Source organism: Epithele typhae (assembly GCF_022376455.1).
Source record: "Epithele typhae strain CBS 203.58 chromosome Unknown BXZ73scaffold_79, whole genome shotgun sequence".
Taxonomy (NCBI): domain Eukaryota; kingdom Fungi; phylum Basidiomycota; class Agaricomycetes; order Polyporales; family Epitheliaceae; genus Epithele; species Epithele typhae.
Genome location: NW_025954270.1, coordinates 110,059 through 128,793, shown reverse-complemented (window position 1 = coordinate 128,793; position 18,735 = coordinate 110,059). Strand labels below are relative to the sequence as shown.

At 61.0% G+C, this 18,735-nt stretch overlaps 7 protein-coding genes across 7 annotated transcripts; 5 read left to right on the top strand and 2 right to left on the bottom strand.

Annotated features, from left to right (window-relative positions):
* Positions 1-2,762: 2,762 nt before the first annotated feature.
* On the top strand, positions 2,763-5,793 carry BXZ73DRAFT_106257 (uncharacterized protein; the record flags this gene model as incomplete). The annotated part of the gene is made up of 19 exons (XM_048016567.1): positions 2,763-2,950; positions 3,008-3,071; positions 3,130-3,177; positions 3,228-3,281; positions 3,340-3,366; positions 3,424-3,543; positions 3,595-3,607; positions 3,664-3,690; positions 3,744-3,770; positions 3,822-3,877; positions 3,930-4,019; positions 4,081-4,157; positions 4,229-4,322; positions 4,389-4,502; positions 5,139-5,152; positions 5,208-5,226; positions 5,337-5,477; positions 5,535-5,696; positions 5,752-5,793. The coding sequence occupies 19 exons, from the start codon at positions 2,763-2,765 to the stop codon at positions 5,791-5,793; spliced, it is 1,377 nt and encodes a 458-aa protein (XP_047872920.1).
* Positions 5,794-7,415: 1,622 nt separating this feature from the next.
* Positions 7,416-7,994, top strand: BXZ73DRAFT_54390 (uncharacterized protein; the record flags this gene model as incomplete). The annotated part of the gene is made up of 1 exon (XM_048021158.1): positions 7,416-7,994. A coding segment is annotated over one exon (579 nt), but the record flags the coding sequence as incomplete, so codon positions are not given.
* Positions 7,995-10,103: 2,109 nt separating this feature from the next.
* On the bottom strand, positions 10,104-11,739 carry BXZ73DRAFT_106255 (uncharacterized protein; the record flags this gene model as incomplete). The annotated part of the gene is made up of 3 exons (XM_048016566.1): positions 10,104-10,298; positions 10,361-10,453; positions 10,504-11,739. The coding sequence occupies 3 exons, from the start codon at positions 11,737-11,739 to the stop codon at positions 10,104-10,106; spliced, it is 1,524 nt and encodes a 507-aa protein (XP_047872918.1).
* Positions 11,740-12,547: 808 nt separating this feature from the next.
* BXZ73DRAFT_106254 (uncharacterized protein) lies at positions 12,548-13,215 on the bottom strand (the record flags this gene model as incomplete). Its single annotated transcript, XM_048016565.1, has 3 exons — positions 12,548-12,718; positions 12,819-12,836; positions 12,898-13,215. 3 exons carry the CDS (start codon positions 13,213-13,215, stop codon positions 12,548-12,550), a joined length of 507 nt encoding a protein of 168 aa, XP_047872917.1.
* A 284-nt stretch (positions 13,216-13,499) lies between these two features.
* On the top strand, positions 13,500-13,918 carry BXZ73DRAFT_106253 (fungal hydrophobin; the record flags this gene model as incomplete). The annotated part of the gene is made up of 3 exons (XM_048016564.1): positions 13,500-13,604; positions 13,661-13,822; positions 13,877-13,918. The coding sequence occupies 3 exons, from the start codon at positions 13,500-13,502 to the stop codon at positions 13,916-13,918; spliced, it is 309 nt and encodes a 102-aa protein (XP_047872916.1).
* Positions 13,919-14,287: 369 nt separating this feature from the next.
* Positions 14,288-14,833, top strand: BXZ73DRAFT_106252 (uncharacterized protein; the record flags this gene model as incomplete). The annotated part of the gene is made up of 4 exons (XM_048016563.1): positions 14,288-14,327; positions 14,395-14,495; positions 14,568-14,729; positions 14,789-14,833. The coding sequence occupies 4 exons, from the start codon at positions 14,288-14,290 to the stop codon at positions 14,831-14,833; spliced, it is 348 nt and encodes a 115-aa protein (XP_047872915.1).
* Positions 14,834-15,587: 754 nt separating this feature from the next.
* On the top strand, positions 15,588-17,492 carry BXZ73DRAFT_106251 (uncharacterized protein; the record flags this gene model as incomplete). The annotated part of the gene is made up of 5 exons (XM_048016562.1): positions 15,588-15,776; positions 15,865-16,141; positions 16,328-16,722; positions 16,790-16,945; positions 16,983-17,492. The coding sequence occupies 5 exons, from the start codon at positions 15,588-15,590 to the stop codon at positions 17,490-17,492; spliced, it is 1,527 nt and encodes a 508-aa protein (XP_047872914.1).
* Positions 17,493-18,735: the final 1,243 nt, after the last annotated feature.

Sequence of the window (18,735 nt, the reverse complement as noted above, 5' to 3'; positions counted from 1 at the left end):
GCTCATTGAGCATGAGAACGGAAGACGCGGGGTTTTTTTTCCTCCAAGAGAGTTCGCGAAGTGGACGCCTTTCCAGGCAAAGACACTGCTCCGGGTGGCGCGGCGGCGAGGCATTCTCCGCTCTTCGTCTCGAGAGGAGGGACCCAGGTCTCTCGCTCATGACTGACGAAATACGTCGAACAGGTTCCATCGCGCTTTGGCTGGGTCGGTATTTCGGTGAGCATCACTACCTATTCCCGTTGCTTACGCTCAGGAAGTCCAGCGCAGCGCACATCGCGCTTCGTGATCGCCGATTACGCTGCTTCCTTCGTCGCATGTGCTCGTTCGTGGTGGTCCGCTACGGGGACGGCATCTCGGCACCCCGACCGTCCAGTGCGGCGGGCTTTCCTCCACGAGACGAGTCCAGCCCCACGATCAAGTACTCGCCTCCTGCTGCGGTTCGCGGTCCGCAAGCCCCGCAGCAGCTGACGCTCGCGCGTCGGTGCAGGCCCACACACCGAGGCGACCATCTTTCCAGTGCCACATTAAAGCCGAGAGAAAGGCGAGTAAGGTTTTCTCTCGCCCATAGAAACCCATAGAAATGCTTTTTCTGACTGCACGTGGATTTTCAACCTTACAAACGGCCCCCAGAAAAGCTCCCAGAAAGATGGCGGCCCCGGCGTGCCAGCTGCGCGCCGTGTCCTGCGCGCCGCGCGGGAGACCTCACTCGCGTCGCCCAGGACCGCTTCGCCCTGCGCACGCGGCCGCATGCGGGCCTTGATTCGCCGCTCTACCCGCCCCCACCGCCTTGTGCGTGCAGAGACATGTACGAGCCGGCGGGCGGGAGCGCGAGCCTCGAGGTGGTGGCGGCGGGCGCGCGCGTCGGAGGGCGAAGAACGCGAGGACTTCTGCCCCGACGCGCGTTCGCTGAATGTGCGCGGCGGCGCGTGTGGACGAAGCGCGAGCCTGAGCGGGCGCCGCCGGCAAGCCTTTGGCGGAGCTCGAGCCTCGGTGCGCCGGCTCTCCGGTGACCGGTGTGTGTCGGCGTTGCCCGAGGTACGAGGCTCGGGCTGTCGGCGTCGGTGCGGTGCGTGTTCTGCCGCTAGCTGGTATAGGCAAAATGCTCGATGCGTGTGCCCGTCCTCGCTGGCGCGAGGGACTACAGCGCCGGGGTCGCGGCTTCTGGTGCTGGATGAGGTATTTGGCTCGCGTCTTCTCTGCCCTGGCAAAGCCCCGCGTGCTCATAACACTATTTAGGTGTCCTGACGCCCCGCGTTCGATCCAGGATTCCAGTCGGCGTGGCATCCGCAGCCGGCAGGTTCAGGAAGCTCGGGACCGTCGCGTCTGGCGTGAGGCCGCTTTGCGGTCGGAAAAGTCGAGCGCCAATACCGGAGTCGAGCGGAGCTTATCGACGGCATGAGCTGGGACTTCCCGTCGAGCTCGTTCGCCCTCCCTTGCGAGCCACATTGCCACGACGGTAGGCACATGAGCAGCTTCCCCGTATCCGCGGTGCCCTGATGTCATTTTTGTCCGCACAGCTGAACAATCGCGCAAGCTACCTACCAGTAGGTTCGTTACGACAGCGAACCCCCTTCAGAGCTGAAAGCAGCGACGCCCGCGCAAAACACACCGCAGAACGCACCGCAGAACGCACGGAATGGAAACGAAGACATGGCGCAGACGTGTTGCAACCCTCGCCCCGACACACGCTTTGTAGGGGCGATGAGCAGGAACCCGCCCTGGGCGCCACGGGCTGCTGCGGAATTCGCGCTCTGACAATAGATGTGGACAGCGCTGCCGAAGGTGCGCCACGTCCGCCCATGAGCATTGCCTCGTCTGCCTGACCTTGGCTCCTGTCGGGCTTAACGTCAAAGTTCGGGTCCGGAGCATGGAATCTGGGATTGCTCGATCGGAGCGCGGAGCCTTTAGTGGAGGCGCGAAGGCACGTCGTTATGTATACCCAACACCAACGAGCACGCGATCCTGACAGGATGAACCGTCTGCAGGACTTCTCAGCGTTTCCTCGAAGGCCAGTCAAGCAGCCCCAACCGTCCCGCAAGGCAAGGCGAAGTCTGCCGTACTCAGATAGACTCCGTCAATCGTCGGAGGCAATAGTGAGAAGCGCTCGTCATCACCGCCGTCGTGTCCTGCTGATGGACTTTGTGTCCATATTTAGAGCGCGGGACGGCCGATGCTCGATAGCATCTCGAAGGTCGGAGTAGCGTCTAAAAGAGACCTCAGACGAGGCACGCGCGCCCCTCCTCAGCCACTCATACACCAGCAGACATAATCGAGCTCTCAAAAGAGACCACGCGGGAGACAAGATGGCCCACAGGCACCCTGCGAAGTGCAGCACGAGGAAACCAGGAGACGACGGAGCTACGCTGGGTCGCACTGGGGCGTCTTTTTCCAGGTCGAAGATGCCCACGAGAAGCTTAATGGATCCACCCGCAGGGGCCGAAAGCCGACACCGACCGTCGCCACCCCCAGACTGAATGACCGCGGTGCGGGGTAGGCAGCTGGGCCCCGTCCTAGCTCCAGCCTCCAGTGCCCGCCCTCCAAACGCGGCCGTCTCGCTCCCGCGCCGGGGTTATTAAAATGTTGCCCGCCGAGCTTTATACGCCCATCCTGCGCTCGCGTGCAGTCCCCCGCCTCGTCGCCCTTCCCGCATCCGTCGTCTGCGCCGCCGCTCCCGCGGCGCACTCGCCTGAACGCTCGACATCCCGCGCGCTCTCCTCGCCTAACGCCGGTCCTCGCGCGTTCCCTCTCCAGCTCGCTCCGCCATGCCGCTCTCGCTCGAAGGAGTGGAGGCGCACCCGGCGTCCTACATCGGGCCGCAGTTCGTGACGATCGGGCTCCAGATGCTCCAGACGGGCGTGCTCTTCAACCAGGTGTACGCCTTCTGGCTGCGCGCGGAACGCGAGGTCGCCGTCGTGCGCGCGCTCGCCGCGTTCGTGTCCGTCGTTGCCTTGTGAGTGTCTCGAGTCTCTAGTGCTCCGAGACGCGCCTTACGCACCCGGTCGACCAGCGCGCAGACGGCGTTGACGTTCTTCGGAGCGTGGAGAGTGTTCGTGCTGAACTTCGGGAACTGGGTGGGCTCCTCTTCTTCAACGCAGTTACCGCCGCTCCGGAGACTGACCCCTTTCCCAGTACGTCGGCGTCGGGTTCTTCTGGGTCGACAAGATCCAATCTATCGTCGTACGCCGTCCTTCCCGTGCGCCGGCCCACGCCCGCTGACGCCTCCCCAGACGGTCATCATCGCGTCTCCGGTTCAAGCCTTTCTGATATGGAGGTGCTGGGTCGTACGTCAAACGACCGTGCGGGGAGGCGCTTCGACCGACTGATGTCCGCCGGCCACAGCTGGTCAACCGCAACATCTTCGTCTTGGTTCGTATCACTCTGGGCTTTCGTGCGCTTCTCCGAGCTGACGCGGCTGGCCTGCAGCTGACCCTCTCCGCGCTCCTTCTCGCTACCCTCATATCGAGCGTGTTCGTGACGATCACGACGCTCCAGTTCCACTTTGGTATCGTGCAGGTCCAAGAGGGTCCTTTGCCTGAAGTAATGGTATGCTTACCAAATTATCGGACGCTTTTCGCTCTGCTAATTTGAACGTAGATTAATCCGACCTGTGCGTCCGTTATAGAAAAGCAAGTGACGTACCAGCTGACCAAATCAACATAATAGTCGTCCTCTGTCTGACATGTTCTGCTTGTAAGTTATGTTTTGCTTTTCAAAGCGCTCTTGCCAATTCATTATCTGCCTAGTGCTAGACGTCCTCGTCACTGGGATATGTGCGATCCCATATGTCTTCATTGTTTCTCATCCTAATGTCCGATCGATAGTGCTCACGTTCCTGGCCCGCTCAAAGAATGCCGTTACTTCCTCAAGGTTTCGTCGCGTAAGTTCATCCACCAGACTGTCCGGAATCGGTCCTGACAACGTTTTTGCAGATCATGAGACGTTTGACGGTCCTCATATGGGAAGCCGCTCTCCCTCCAGCAATATGCGCGACGATAACCGTCGTGACATATCTTACAATCGTGAGCCCCGCATGTGACATGGCAGCTTGCAACACGCTCCTCACGAAGCGTCGCGGTCCAGGTGAACAAGAACTACTGGGATCTCACGTTCCAGGGCGTTCTGGGGAAACTATATGCGATCTCCCTTTTCGTCACGCTGTGAGTCCGCCTCCCCGAACATGCCCAGCGTGGTCCGTGCTCCACTGACCGCCTCCCGGTCTTCGTACCAGAAACGGCCGCGCCGAGCTCCAGAACGCGCCGCACTCGGGCGTATCGACACAACGCATCTCAAACATGGCCTGGACGTCTCCCATCCGCGTCGACGTTCGTCTGCTACGCTCCCTTCCTCGCCCCCCGCGGCCGCCGCTGATGCGCGTCGGCCTATTCCAGCTGTCTACCCAGCTCCCGAGCGATGTGGAGCGGGACGCGCAGTCCGGCGGGACGACGGAGACGACGGAGGACCGCAGCGTCATCGAGACGCCGATGGACGCCGTGGCGAACGACGTCCGCGCACGCCTCGTGTCGAATGCCGGAAAGCCTCCGTGTCCATAACGGCGACGTCGTCCGCCACGCCGCGCCTGCGCGCCGTACGGACGTCCCTTACGCACTTTTACATCGTCTTTGAAGGCTCGACCGCTCGTCCGCGGGGACGACTGCTCTACCTATGGGGCCTGCCCGTCGGTCTCGTGCCGTTCTGTCCCACTGTTTGTGCAGGGCGCGGCGCCTGTTTGCCTTAGGAGTATCCTCCCGCCCCGCGGTCGTGCATGCCCGCTGACCTGGAACCTTGGCGCCGATCCCACACGTATTCTTGCGTACGATACCCTCCCACGCTCGCTCTTCGCCCCCTTGCACGTCTGCACGAACACCGCACCTTCGTTAATTGTTTACAGTAGACCCCGCCTTTGTTGTACTAGTACTACTGCTCTCGATTTTCCATCGCTATGTTTTGTACCCACACTTTCTTCCTCTTGGAACGGCGCGACCCATGGTTTTCTGGAAGCTCATCGTCCCGGACTTCTGGACCAGATGAAACGCATAGTACTCACTGGGGCGAAACCGGTGCCGACGCTACCCCGTACGCGATCACGCAGTGAAGCAATTCATTCTGACCTTCGCGTCGCGTCGCGCCCGCCCCGGCAGCTGGGAAGCCACGGGTAAGTGCGCGCTCCGCTCCGACGCTTGCCTCGACTCACCGACCTACTCGCACAGCGAAATGCTAGCCGTCAAGGTGCGCTGGGGTGCCAGCGCACCGACCGCCAGCAGAACGTATATAAGCCTCCCTGGGAGGCAGTCAGACTTCAGCACCAGCCTTCACCAGCTTCAGCCCTTCGACTTTAGACTCTCGCTATCACCTTCCGCCCCTCGCTCATCGCCATGTTCGCCCGCCTCGCCGTCGTCTCCACCCTCGCGTTCGCCGCCCTTGCTACGGCGACCAAGTGCAACACTGGCCCCGTCCAGTGCTGTGAGAGCCTGGAGAGTGTGAGTGCCGTCGTTGTGCTATTCGAGTACGTGAGGCTGATCCATGGTTTTATGTAGGCGAACTCTGCTGCCGGTTCTGCGATCCTGGCGGCGATCGGTGCGACGCTGCAGAACACGAATGTGGCGCTCGGGCTGAAGTGCTCGCCGATCGGCGTGGTCGCTGTCGGGTCGGGCAACGCTTGCACGACCAACACGGTGTGCTGCGAGAACAACAACATTGTGAGTGTTTCGTGGTTGTCACTATGGGATTGTGCGCTCACATGGTTATCTGCAGGGTGGCGGCGTATCCGCTGGCTGCATCCCGGTCACGCTCTAAGCGTTTGTTTTCGCGTTTGGGTACTTATGCCGTAGCTGTTGTGCTTGATTGACTTGGTAGATGATCTTACGTTTCTCTTAATGCATGGTTCACGTTTCGTCTTTATCCCGTGTGTAACAACTGCGAGTGAGAAGGCTGGAAATCATGTCGGGATTAGCAACAACGCATTGCGGATCGGAGTAAACGCACTCGTAATCGAGTTCTACGTATCCCATGAGGAGATGAGAACGTCAAACTAGTTTGTTGAAATGTTGCCTTAGCTACGCACCAAAGGCCGACATTCCGTAGCTGCGACTCCGCAACGCCCGCCTGTCGGCAACGCATGCCGTCTACCCCGCTTCTCAACTTCAAGCTGTTCGACCCTTCCGTCGCAACGGCGTCCGAGCTCCCCCGAGGGACATACAAATCTGCCCTAAGTAGGAGCGATGGCTCGTCAGCATCCCTCGCACCCACCGACTCCTCTCTCGCCTGTGCACCCTTCGTTCCCTCGTCGACCTGACTTTGTTCGCTCATGCCCATGCCGTCTCCGCCCCCATCTCCGCCCGCCTCGCCGCCACCCGGGTCTTCCCACTGCAACAGCGTTCAGAGCGCCATTTCTCCCGCCAAGAACCGTTGCAGTCGGCAGGGCTGACCTTGCGCGCGATGTTCACCGGGGGGGTGAAGCGTCGGAGTCCACCGCCATCCTCACCCTCCTCGGCCGCGTCGTCCTCCAGCATACCCCTGGTCACATCGGCCACGGCCGCTCGTCCATCTCCGCTGCCGGCCTCGCCAGCGGCAGCGCCTGCCACGCTCAGCCCGTGTGCTGGGAAAGCAACAACGTCGTGAGCGCCCGTGCCTCGGACGTTCGGACTTGCTTGCTTGTTTAGGTTGCGAACGCAGGGTAGTCTCGTTTCTAGATGCCGAGACCCGGTCAGCGTGCAAGGACGCTCGTTGGTCGCCGCATATATGTAGGGCGTGCTTGATACGGGTGGGGAAGTACGTGCCGAGACACAGGGGAACGTCTTCACTGGACGCAGATGGGCATCGCGCACGGAGTGCGACCGTGACTGGAGACACGGCGATGGATCTTGCGGCGCGAGAGTGTATTTCCCAACGATGTGTAGGGGAGGCGCACATTGAACGAAATGGAATGGAGAAGTGCGTACCACGTCCCGTCTACGAACGACCCGAATGACACGCTGCTTGCGTGGATGTGCCACATATTGACCAAGTCAATCCCGACATGCAACAGCCATATATTCCAACGCCGCGACGGGCGTACAAAGTGCGACAATGCTGGGAAGCGAGAGGGCGCGAGAGGACGGCGAGGGTGAAACGTACGCGCAGTGACCTGTGGACCTCCGATATCCCATCTCCTTCCCCCTCAAAGTTCCTGACGGCGGTCAAACCTGAACACCAACCGGCAGATGTTCCACATGTGCCTGGCGATAAGTATGTCTTGATGAGCTGGATGAACGGAGAGCAGACGTTATGAAGAGTAAGAGACGACGAGGGAATGCAGGCGAGGAGCTGAACGAGCAAGCCAGATGGTCGAGGAGGGAGAGAGACATTCACAGCCTAGCGCTTGCTGCTCTTTCACCGCAACTACCAACTGCTTGCACTCAAAACCCGAGCCATTTCTCATGACTGTCGCCGTCCCCTTCCTCTCGTGCTCAATCCCTGCTGCAGACCATGCTGCATTGGCTGGTCTATCTGACGACGCCGTCCGCGCATGGGTGGCCACCCGCGCCCAAGAGTACCGCGACATCGCCCTCGCCCTCCTCTCCATCTACAATGCCGTCGCGCCCATCCACCGCGCCTTCCCCACTGAAGTCCTCTCCGAAATATTTTCACACTGTTGGCAAGACCCTCGAAGCATCGCCGTCGCCCATGTCTGCCGCCACTGGCGTTCAATCGCCCTCAAGACTCCTAGCCTGTGGACCGCCGCCCTCGCCGCGCCCGGGAAGCTGCTCTCCCAACCCCGGAAATGTAAATCCAGCCGCCGCGAGTTTGCAGCCTTCGCCCTCGAACGGTCTTCTCCTCAATCTCTCCGCCTCAAAGTCTACCACTTCCCCGATCACTTCGCCAGCACGCTCGCCCTACACGCTGTCCGCCTCGCTGATCTCTATGTCCGTCTCGACGATGCATCGACCCTCTCCACTCTATGCAAGTTCCTCAACTCGGAAACGCCCAATCTAGAGGTGCTCGGCATCACATTCCCGGGGTTTGTGGGAATGTACGAAGATTGGCTGCCGCTCTGCGAGGACACACACAACGACTTTGGCCGCACTACCACCACCCGAAACGATATACGAGAGGACCTCGAGAGCAATCTACATGTTTGGAGCAGAAGCACACAAGCCCCGGTTCTTGACCCCGTAGCCCTCCCTCGCCTCCACACCCTCCGGTGCATCCCCATCGATCTCTTCCCATACTTCACCAGTCCTACACTTCGCGACGTGTGCGTCACCCCCGCACAGTTCGCGTATGACCACCTGGACGACTTCGCCAGGGCGCTGACTCAGTGTCCCGCGCTTGAGCATCTCAAGTTCTGGATAGTCGGCGGGGACTTCGATAACCTGTATGATTATGATGCTGACGGTGAACTGGTCGATAGAGGCCCGATCGAGAGCTATCTTCCCGATTTCGAGTCGCCTTTATGGAGCAGCGTCGATCGAGTAACCATGCCCGCCTTGCAAAACGTCGTTATCAACACTGGTCTCTATCCCATGTCGCACCTCTACCTTCGGTGTCTCTCCTTCCCCCTTTCCACCACCGTCGAAGTCATCGCAAAAAAAATGAGACTATCACATGTCGTCGGCAGCCACGAGAAGCTTGAGGGATGCATCCAGAACGCGGACATGGCACAAATCTGCGACTCCGACTCCAGCGGCAGATGCATGTCCACCGAGCTCACCACGTTCAAGGACGACATCGCGCTTGCTCGACTCACACTTTCAACATGGGTGTGGCCGGACTGCGCCCCCATATTCCGCAAGCACGGCGCGAACATCACACGGCTTATCATCCGCCAGAACGAAGACGAATCGTCCTACATCCGCGACATCCTCCACGCTCTCCCCAATCTCACGTCACTCGACCTCGCCGGCCAATGCGTACGGCGTACTCTGTGGGCGCTACCAAGAAGGGAACCCAAAGACGGGAAACCGCAGGACAGCGACGGTCCGGGCTGTCTGCATCTGCGCACCCTCGCCGTCGCGTTCCGTCGAGCGCGCGGCTCGGTCCAAAAGGTGATCGAAGCCAGCCCAGCGGAGTGGGAGGAGACAATCGCGACGGGCGTCCGAGACGACTTGGCTGAGCTCGTCAAAATGCTGAGCAGCCGAGCGTCGAGCGGTCTTCGCCTGCAACGGCTCGAGTGGCGAGTGGCGGAGTGGGACGATGAGCTCCGGCTGGAGTTCCCTTCAACCGCGGTCGTCAGCACGTATGTGCCACCTCCGACGGCGCTATACGACCAAACCGAGCTGGAAACGTTGGTCGACGGGCCGGTCGTGTTCGGTGGGGTCACCTACCAGGTCAGCCTCCCATGACCCCCGAGCCTATGACGACCCATCAATGCATCACAACCGGATGGCGTATGGCCGCGGCGAAGGAGCAGAAGATCATGACGAGGCTTTCCGAGGGGTTCGGGTCGAGGTCGCGAGCGGGTCGCGTGGGGCACGTGGAGGACCCCGTGTGCTCGTCGTCGTCGTAGGCGCGGAGGGCGTATTCGCCGTCACGCAAGGTCGGATGTGGAGGCGCACGGCGCCGCCGCACGCTTCTATCCTACCAACCGCTTCCTTCGCTTTGCTCCGGGCCTTATTCTCAACACGAGACCACCGCGCAGCCGCGACATGGACTTTTACTTCCGCTGTGGCGCTGGCTTTCGCTCTTTTTATCTGCTCTATCAGATTATACGGACTCGTCTCTTCGCAGGCATGCCCAATCACTCGGATTCCGTCTCTACGACTCGCACTCGTTCATGGACTTGTTCTAGCAGTTTCCGATGATCTATGCATGTTTCCGCCCCTCGTCAGTGTGCATGCTATCCACATTCTGCTGTCTGTCTACCTACTGCCGCCTTCAGCATCTCAGTACCGCATCGTCTACAAACGCCCTCCCGCGTTGTCATCGATCGCCTCCAGCCTGCATCGCCGCGCTCACCTCCGTGTCTTCTCTTGGTCCTCCACCTCTCGTTTCGTGCACTCCAAGCCTGGCTAGGACAGCGTTCCCGTGGTGCACGCACGACAGAATCTGCGAGTCGCACCGGCCCAATTCAAAGTTCGTAACGAGTTGTAGTTGAAGCACACCTCTGTCCACGCAATAACACACCTCTACTCATCTGTCTCCTGGTACGTGAACCCCCCAAAGACGACCGGCCCGTCCACCAACTTCTCGAGCTCCTCCTGATCGAACAACTCAGGGCTCGGCACGTACGTCCCAACCACCGCCGACGGCGGGAACTCCAGCCCCAACGTCGTGTCCCACTCCCGATCTTCCCAATCCAGCCGCGCCAACCGGAGCCCCCGCTGCACGCGGTGCTCCAGCGCTTCACCAGCACCGTGACCCGCGCCGGGATCCCGCGGAGCACCGTCTCCCTCCACCCCACCGGCCGCTCCTGCAGCGCCGTCCACGCCTCCTGCGACACCGACCCGCCGGGCCCGCAGTTCAGCGCGAACGCGACCTTGAGCGTCTTCAGCCGCGGGCACACGAGCGCGTAAGGGACCCGTCGACGTCCGGGTGCTGGAGCGCCTCGATGACGTGGTGCACACGCGGGCCAGCAAGGTCGAGCGAGGTGAGGTGCGGGAACGCGCGGAAGATGTCCGGTCGGCCGTTCGTGGGCTCGATCGCCCAGTTCTGGTGGAGGACGAGGTGGGTGACGGGCGCGCCCGTGCCGCGGAAGGTGCCAATGAGCTCGAACGGGGGCAGATAGGGCATGCCGTGCGATTGAGAGGTGAGGGTGAAGCGGACGAGCTCCTCGTCGTCCTTCGACGTTGAGACGACGACGGTGGGGGTCTTCCACCGGTCGTAAGAATCGCAGATGTGCACGGCGTTTGCGGACTGCAGTCGATATGGGATGAACGGGGTGCGACGAGAAGGGAAGTCATGGAACAGGTCCGAAAGGCCAAGGTCGCTTTGCATGATGTTGATGCCGACGGAGGACGGAAGGGCGATGAGGTCGAGGTACTCCGCCGTCTTCAAGTTGCCGTTGAGGTTGACGACCAACATCCGCAGCGCTGGAAGGTCGACAGGGCTGGCTGTCCACCCAGGAGCGTCATCTTCCGGCCTGAGCGTGGAGCCCACGTTTACCATGCACAGATCGAGGCGCGTGAGATCCGGGGTGTTCTTCAGTGCGTGAACGAAGCCCTCCAAGTGACGCGGGTTAAATACCGCAGGAGTGATGCACATGTCGCGCACGGTGGGGCAAGCGAAGTGAGACACAAGGTCGATCGGAACGCATCGAAGCGTCTGGAGACGAGGAGTGTCTGCGATCAGGCCTTGAACACCCGAGCTCCAACTGACGAGTTCCTCGGAGAGCCTCTGTTGGTCGTTGCCCTCATCGATGTCGTCGTCTGGCGCCAGCCACTCTTGGTACATGCCTGAATATCCGGGAAACGCAATACCGAGGACGTTGAGGTTGGGTACGCCGTTGGCAAGAAATGCGCACAGAGAGTTAAGCTGCGCGGCACTTTGGAGGCGAACGAACAAGTCGACGAGTCGGGAGGTGTGCGACGAGAGTGTCTGGGATAGGGCATCGGGCAGAAAATGAATCTTGAGGCGCAGTGGTGCCGGAGACGATAGTTCTATCGCGGTAGCCGCGAACGAGATGCGGCTGTCCTCCAGGTGTTGACACTGCACTTCGATCCTGGCCTTGTTGAATGTGAGCTGGGTACTCGGAGCTGCGACGGCTTCAGCCCACAGTTGCGGGGTTTTCAGTGCTGTCGCGCGCCAGAGACGGCAGACGTGCATAAGGCGCACACTACGCATGTCTTCCAGCAGTATGAAAGGACCTCGGAGAGGAGTTCCGCCGGGAAAGCGCGATGGATCGGCGTGATTGATTGTGGAGGGACAGGAGAGACAGCGCGATCTCGCGGTACTCCTCGCCTTGGCGACGACCCATTCGCGAATGCGGCATCCGAGAGCCCTGAAGTGAAGCCCGATCCGCAGCAGGAATGAGCCCGCGAAGGCAGAAAGGGAAGGGTGTCGACGGTGGCCATGATGTGTCCTGTCCACTGTGATGATGCGGTCAAGGCCTGCAAGACGCGCGAGCCGCGCCGGCGCGATCGCCCGGCTAATCCTGTCGCCCGGCCCAGCTGCTCGCGGGGAAGCGCCGGGACTAGGACGTCGCTTCAACCGCGCTTTCACCATCCTACGAATGCTCCTCCTGGGGGCTCTGAACGGATCGGAGGCGGAGCGCGGAGGCAGAAGGCAACGGGTCGCGCGAACGTGGCTCCCGGAGATTCCCAAAGGTCTACAGCCTCTTGCAACAATCCTATGATACGCTGCCTGTCCGAATATTAGCCCGATGCGCCAAGGCTCAAAGCTCGAGCCCACGCTTGCGGAGACCCCGCCGCGGTCCATCAAAAGCGAAGCGAAGTTCATCCGCTCGTTCCCCTGCCGCAGACCAAGAACGTTTGAACGGCGTGCAGAACACAGACGGCCAGACCACGCACCTAGTCCTTCGTCGTGTCCAGATAGCGCTGCCGCTCCTGCATACCCCCACGCGCGCCGGTCAACATGGCATCACCCCGCGCCGAAGAACGCCCCGCTGCACGTCTTATGCCTCCTTCGTCCACCCATGCCAGACCCGGTCGCGCCGCTTGTTGGTCGTGCGGTGGAACAAGTAGGTGAACAGGAGACGACGATGTTCATCACCGTGGTCCGTTGGGCGCGTGGTCCCCGCGTTTGTTTGCACGGCGGTGTCACCTGAGCGCATCCCATCGGTGCGCTAGGCCACTCACAGAGAGGCTTCCAGAATGAAGGGAGGCCGTGAGCAACCACGGGGCCGCGATCCGGAGCGCAAACCGAACTTGGGCGAGGCGACGTACCTCCCGGTAGATGTTCGCCTAGAAGAGAATGCACATTGGTCAGCGCGCCGCCCCCAGACCCCTTTGACGCGCCCCGCACTGTGACAATTCTGCTCGCCTGCACGGACATGTTGTACAACGACGCGGACACCATCCGCGTCCCGACCTCGGACGAGTTCGTCGACGCGCGCGCGACCTGCACCGGGTGCACATACTGGAAGCCCGTGACGAGCGAGACGACGGCGAAGTACGCCCACGGGCTCGTCTGCGCGCTGAAGGTGTAGAGCGCGACGAGAAGGGGGAACGCCCAGAGCTGGAGCAGGACGGTGGCGACGACGCGAGAGTTGATGATCTCGGAGAGGTTGCAGCAGGAGGCGGGGAGAAGCGTGCCGAGCGACGCTAGCCCGTACGCGATCATGTGAACCAATTCATTCTGACACTCGCGTCGCGTCGCGGCCGCCCCGGCAGCTGGGAAGACACGGGTAAGTGCGCGCCCCGCTCCGACGCTTGGCTCGACTCGCCGACCTACTCGCACAGCGAAATGCTAACCGTCAAGGTGCGCTGGGGTGTCGGCGCACGGGCCTATAGTAGAAAGTATATAAGCCCCCCCGGAACGAAATCAGACTGCAGCACCAGCCTTCACCAGCTTCAGCCCTTCGACTTTAGACTCTCGCTATCACCTTCCGCCCCTCGCTCATCGCCATGTTCGCCCGCCTCGCCGTCGTCTCCACCCTCGCGTTCGCCGCCCTCGCCGCGGCAACCAAGTGCACCACTGGCCCCGTCCAGTGCTGCGAGAGCCTGAAGAGCGTGAGTGCCGTGATCTGTTGTCTGAGTGCGCGGGACTGATCCATGGTATTGTCTAGGCGAACTCGGCTGCCGGTTCTGCGATCCTGGCAGCGATCGGTGCGACGCTGCAGAACACGAACGTGGAGCTCGGGCTGAAGTGCTCGCCGATCGGCGTGGTCGCTGTCGGGTCGGGCAACGCTTGCACGACGAACACGGTGTGCTGCGAGAACAACAACATTGTGAGTGTTTCGCCGTTGATTCGGTGAACAATGGGCTTACATGGTGATTTGTAGGGTGGCGGCGTGGCCGCTGGCTGTGTCCCTGTCACGCTCTAAGCGTTTGGCCTCGCGTTTTGGTCCTCATGTCGTAGCCGTTATGCTTGGATGTCTCTGTCGATGATATTACGTTTGCTCCTAATTCATGCTTGACGTTTCGCATCCATCCTGTGTGCAACAACTGCGATCAATGAGGCCGGAAGTCGGACTGGTATTAGCAACAAAGGATCGGGGAGAAGGACGAACGTAGTCCAAAAACGTGCTAAACGATCTCTGGTGAAGTGTTGCCTTGGGCAAGCACTTACGGTCGGAGCCCGCGGCTGCGACTCCGCGCAGCCCACCTGCTGACCACAGACGCACGTACGTACGCACGTTCTTCACCGCGCATCTCAACTTCAACCTGTTCGACCGTCGCGCCTCTGTGTCGCCATGGCACGCGAGCTCCTTCAAGGGCTACACAAGGAGCAAAGTTTCGTCAGCGTCCCTCGCACGCACGTCGCTTCTCGCACTGACCGCTCTCTGGCTTTCCACCCCAGCTCCTTTCCTCGTCAACCTGACTATGTTGGCCCGCGTCCCCGCCTTCTCCACCTTCGCCTTCGCCTGCCTTGCCGCCGCCCAGGCCTCCGGCAACTGCAACGTCGGTCCGGTCCAGTGCTGCAACACTCAGTCCCTCTCTTCATGTCCATCGCACTCACGACACGCTTATCAGGCGAGCGAAGCGTCGTCCGCCGCCACCCTCACCTTCGTCGGCGTCATCCTCCAGGACACCACCGCCTGGATCTCCTTCGGCTGCCCATCCGCCTCAGCCGTCAGCCTCGCTTGCGGCAGCGCCTGCGAGGCCGAGTCCGTGTGCTGCGAGAACAACGACGTCGTGAGTGTCTGTGTTTCGGACGTTCGAACTTGGTTCCTCACTCGACATTGCGAGCGCAGACTCGGGGTCTCGTTTCCATCGGATGCTTGACCGTCTCGTCGTAGACGGACACCCCGGCCAGCGTGCGCCGTGCGGAGGACGCCATACGACCCCACCAATGGGCCGACGACCTGAATCCTGTATAATCTCTGTCGATCCTTGCATGCATGGTGACACGAGTGGGGAGGGATCAGCGCCCGCCAGAAGTGCATACTGAGACGTAGGGAGACGTGTTCGGACGTAGATGAGCTGCATGAGCATCACACCGGTGCACAACTGCGACTGGGCCGGGGGTGTTGCGGTGGGGCAGTGCATTCTCAAGGATAGGGATAAGAGGGAGTGGGGGAGAAGCGCAAAGTACGAGGCACATCCCCTCCACGAACAACCCAAATGACACGCTTCTTGCGTGGATGTGTCACACACGGACGAAGTCGATCCGGACGTACAACAGTCGATGTATTCAAACGCGGTACGAGATGTACAAAGTGCGACAATGATGGGGAGCGAGAGAACGCAAAAAGACGGCGAAGAGGAAACACACGCGCACCTGTGGACTTCCGATATCCCTTCTCCTTCTCCTCCTCTTCCAACGGTGGACAGAGAGCTGAACGCCCACCGGCCGATGTTCAACGTGTGATAGTGATATGTGCGTCTTGACAAGGTCCGGGTAGGAGGAAGTCGAGGCGGCAAGGGAGTGCAGGCGAGGAGCAGAACGAGCGAGCCAGATGTTATTGTGATGGAGGAGGGAGGGAGACAGCCGCGACTTGGCGCCTGCTGTTGTTTCATCGCAACTACCAACCGCTCGCAGAGCCATTTCTCATGACTGTCGCCGTCCCCTTCCTCTCATCCTCAATTCCTGCTGCAGACCATACTGCGTTGGACAGTCTCTCTGACGACGCCGTCCGCGCATGGGTTCTTATCCGAGCTCAAGAGTACCGCGACATCGCCCTAGCCCTCCTCTCCATCTACAATGCCGTCGCGCCCATCCACCGCGCCTTCCCCACAGAAGTTCTCTCCGAGATCTTTTCACACTGTTGGATGGACCCTTAAAGCATCCGCCCATGTTTGCCGCCACTGGCGTTCAATCGCCCTCAAGACTCCCCGCCTATGGGCTGCTGCCCTCGCGGCACCTGGAAAGCTGCTCTCCCAATACCAGGGATGTAGATCCAGCCGCGGCGATTTCGCAGCCTTTGCCCTCGAACGATCTTCTCCTCAGCCTCTTCGTCTCAAACTTTACGACTTCCCCGATCACATTGGCCACACGCTCGTCCCACACGCTGTCCGCCTCGTTGATCTCTACGTCCGCCTCGACGATCCATCCACCCTCTGCTCTCTACTATCCCAGCTCCTCAACTCGGAACGCCAATCTCGAAGTGCTCGGCATCACATTCCGGGTTCGTGGGATGTATAAAGATCGGCTGCCGCTCCGCGAGCACGCACACGACGACGACTTTGGCCGCACCATCGGCGCCCGAAATCATATCTGAGGATCCGAGGGCGCTCGAGGGGATCTACGGAGGTGGAGCATAAACACACAAGCCCCGGTTCTTGACCCGCAGCCCTCCCTCGCCTCCACACCCTCCGGTGCATCCCCATCGATCTCTTCCCGCACTTCACCACTCCTACACTTCGCGACGTGTGCGTCACCCCCGCACAGTTCGCGTATGACCACCTCGCCAATTTCGCCAGAGCGCTGACTCGGTGTCCCGCGCTCGAGCGCCTCAAGTTCTGGATAGTCGGCGGGGAACTTGAGCGGGGCTGTGATAACGATGGTCAAGAGATCGATGGAGGTCCGATCGAGAGCTATCTTCCCGATTTCGGGTCGCCTATATGGAACAGCGTCGATCCAGTAACCCTGCCCGCCTTGCAAAACGTCGTTATCAACACTGGTCTCTACCCTGTGTCGCACCGCTACCTCCGCTGTCTTTCCTTCCCCCTTTCCACCACCATCGAAGTCATCGCGAGGGATATGGCCTATCACATTTGGTCGCAGTCACGAGGAGCTTGATGAACGCATCCAGAACGCGGACATGGCACAAATCTGCGACTCCGACTCCAGCAGCGGATGGAAGGCCACCGAGCTCACTACGTTCAAGGACGGCATCGCGCTCACCCGACTCGCGCTGTCAACATCGGAGTGGGCGGGCGCCGCACCGGACGGCCGCCGTATTCCGCGGGTACGGCGCGAAGATCACGTCGCTCGCCGTCCATCAGAACGAAGACCTATATTTCGACACTCGCGAAGTCCTCCGCGCTCTCCCCAATCTCACGTCGCTTGATATCGCCGGCCAATGCGTGTCAAACGTCTTGCGAGCGCTGCTCGACGGGAAGCCGAGTACAGGAGGCCGCAGGACATCACGGTCCGCAGTGTCGGCATCTGCGTACCCTTGCCGTCGCATTCCCTCGAGTGCGCGGCTCCGTTCAAAAGGCGGTCGAAGCGAACCCAGCGGGATGGGAGGAGACGATCGGGACGAGATTCAAAACGACTTTGGGGAGCTCGTGAAGATGCTGAGCAGCCGAGCGTCGAGCGGTCTTCGCCTGCAACGGCTCGAGTGGCGAGTGGCGGAGTGGGACGATGAGCTCCGGCTCGAGTTCCCTCCGACCGCGCTCGTCAGCACGTATGTGCCACCTCCGACGGCGCCATACGACCCGACGGAGCTGGAGATGTTGGTCGACGGGCCGGTTGTGTTCGGCGGGGTCACCTACCAGGCCCGCCTCCCATAAGCCGCGACCATATAACGACTCATCACCACCGGATGGAGGGCGATTACGGCGAAGGGGCATAAGAGCATGACGAGGCTTTCGGGGTCCGGGTCGACGTCGAGTGGGTCGTCGTGAGACACGCGGAGGACCTCGCGCTTGTCGGCGTCGTAGGCGCGGCGGGTTTACTATTGGAAGTCGAACTCGATGCGGGAGATGGTGGGTGCGAAGGGGCCGAGGACGGCGGGGTCCGGTTGGAGGTGTGGAGGCGCATATTTCATGCATCTATTCCAGCAGTACTACTCCATGACTGATTACAGTTTTACGCCCCCCATCAGTGCTGCTCACCCTTTGCCATCCGTCCGTCTGCCGCCACGCTTAGCCTATCAGTACGCCCCTCCCCGACCCGATGCACGGGCTCGGAGTCGTCCCTCTTCAAAATGTGCGCGAGCGTCAGAGTCGGTACGCGCTGTAGCCACGACGCGAGTCGAACCTCATACGTGGCGCCCGGTGTGAGTCGCGAGGTGCCACCGCCTGCCTCGCAGCGGCCGCGTCGCTGATGGACGCGTCCACGCTGACAAGGACAAGGAGACCGCGTGCCCGCTGGTGAAGACGAAAGTGCGGACCGGCGTCCCGCGTAGCAGGTGTAGGTGGGTGCGCCGTCCGTCGACGGGGGACTCCGGAGGCTGTCCTGATAAGTAGACAAACCGAAACGTGAGCGCGGTAGTACTCTCAAACCACTTACCGCGCGCACGCCTCTCCGGCGGTACGAGCGTCCGGAGAGGGGGAGGGGGTGGAGGACGCAGATGGTGAGATCGCACGCTGAGCCACTCGGCGTGGGTGTCAAGAACCGAAGGTGCCGCTGCCAGTGGGACTCCGCGCGCTTCGTCAGGCGCCGAAGCCGCGTGGGCGCCTCGTGGGTCCCAAAGCGATTCGAATTGGAATTTCGTTGGCGCACCTGGGGCGTCTGCGTGCGTACAAGCTTCTGCACGAACTAGGACCACAAGGAGAGGACGAGAACAACAGCAGCGCCCCCGGGTACGTACATCGTGGGGCTCATCGCGGGCTTTTAAAGGTCTCGGAGGTGAGACGCAGAGCCAGATGTCGTCGGACGGGTCGCGCGAACGTCACTCCCGGGGATTTCTGAAGATACGCTCTCGCGAGTCTATAGTCTTGCCACAATCCTATGATACACTGCCTGTCCAAACGGCCTGATGTGCAGGAAGCCCCAAGCCCGAGCGCACGCTTGCGTTGAAAAACCCACCGC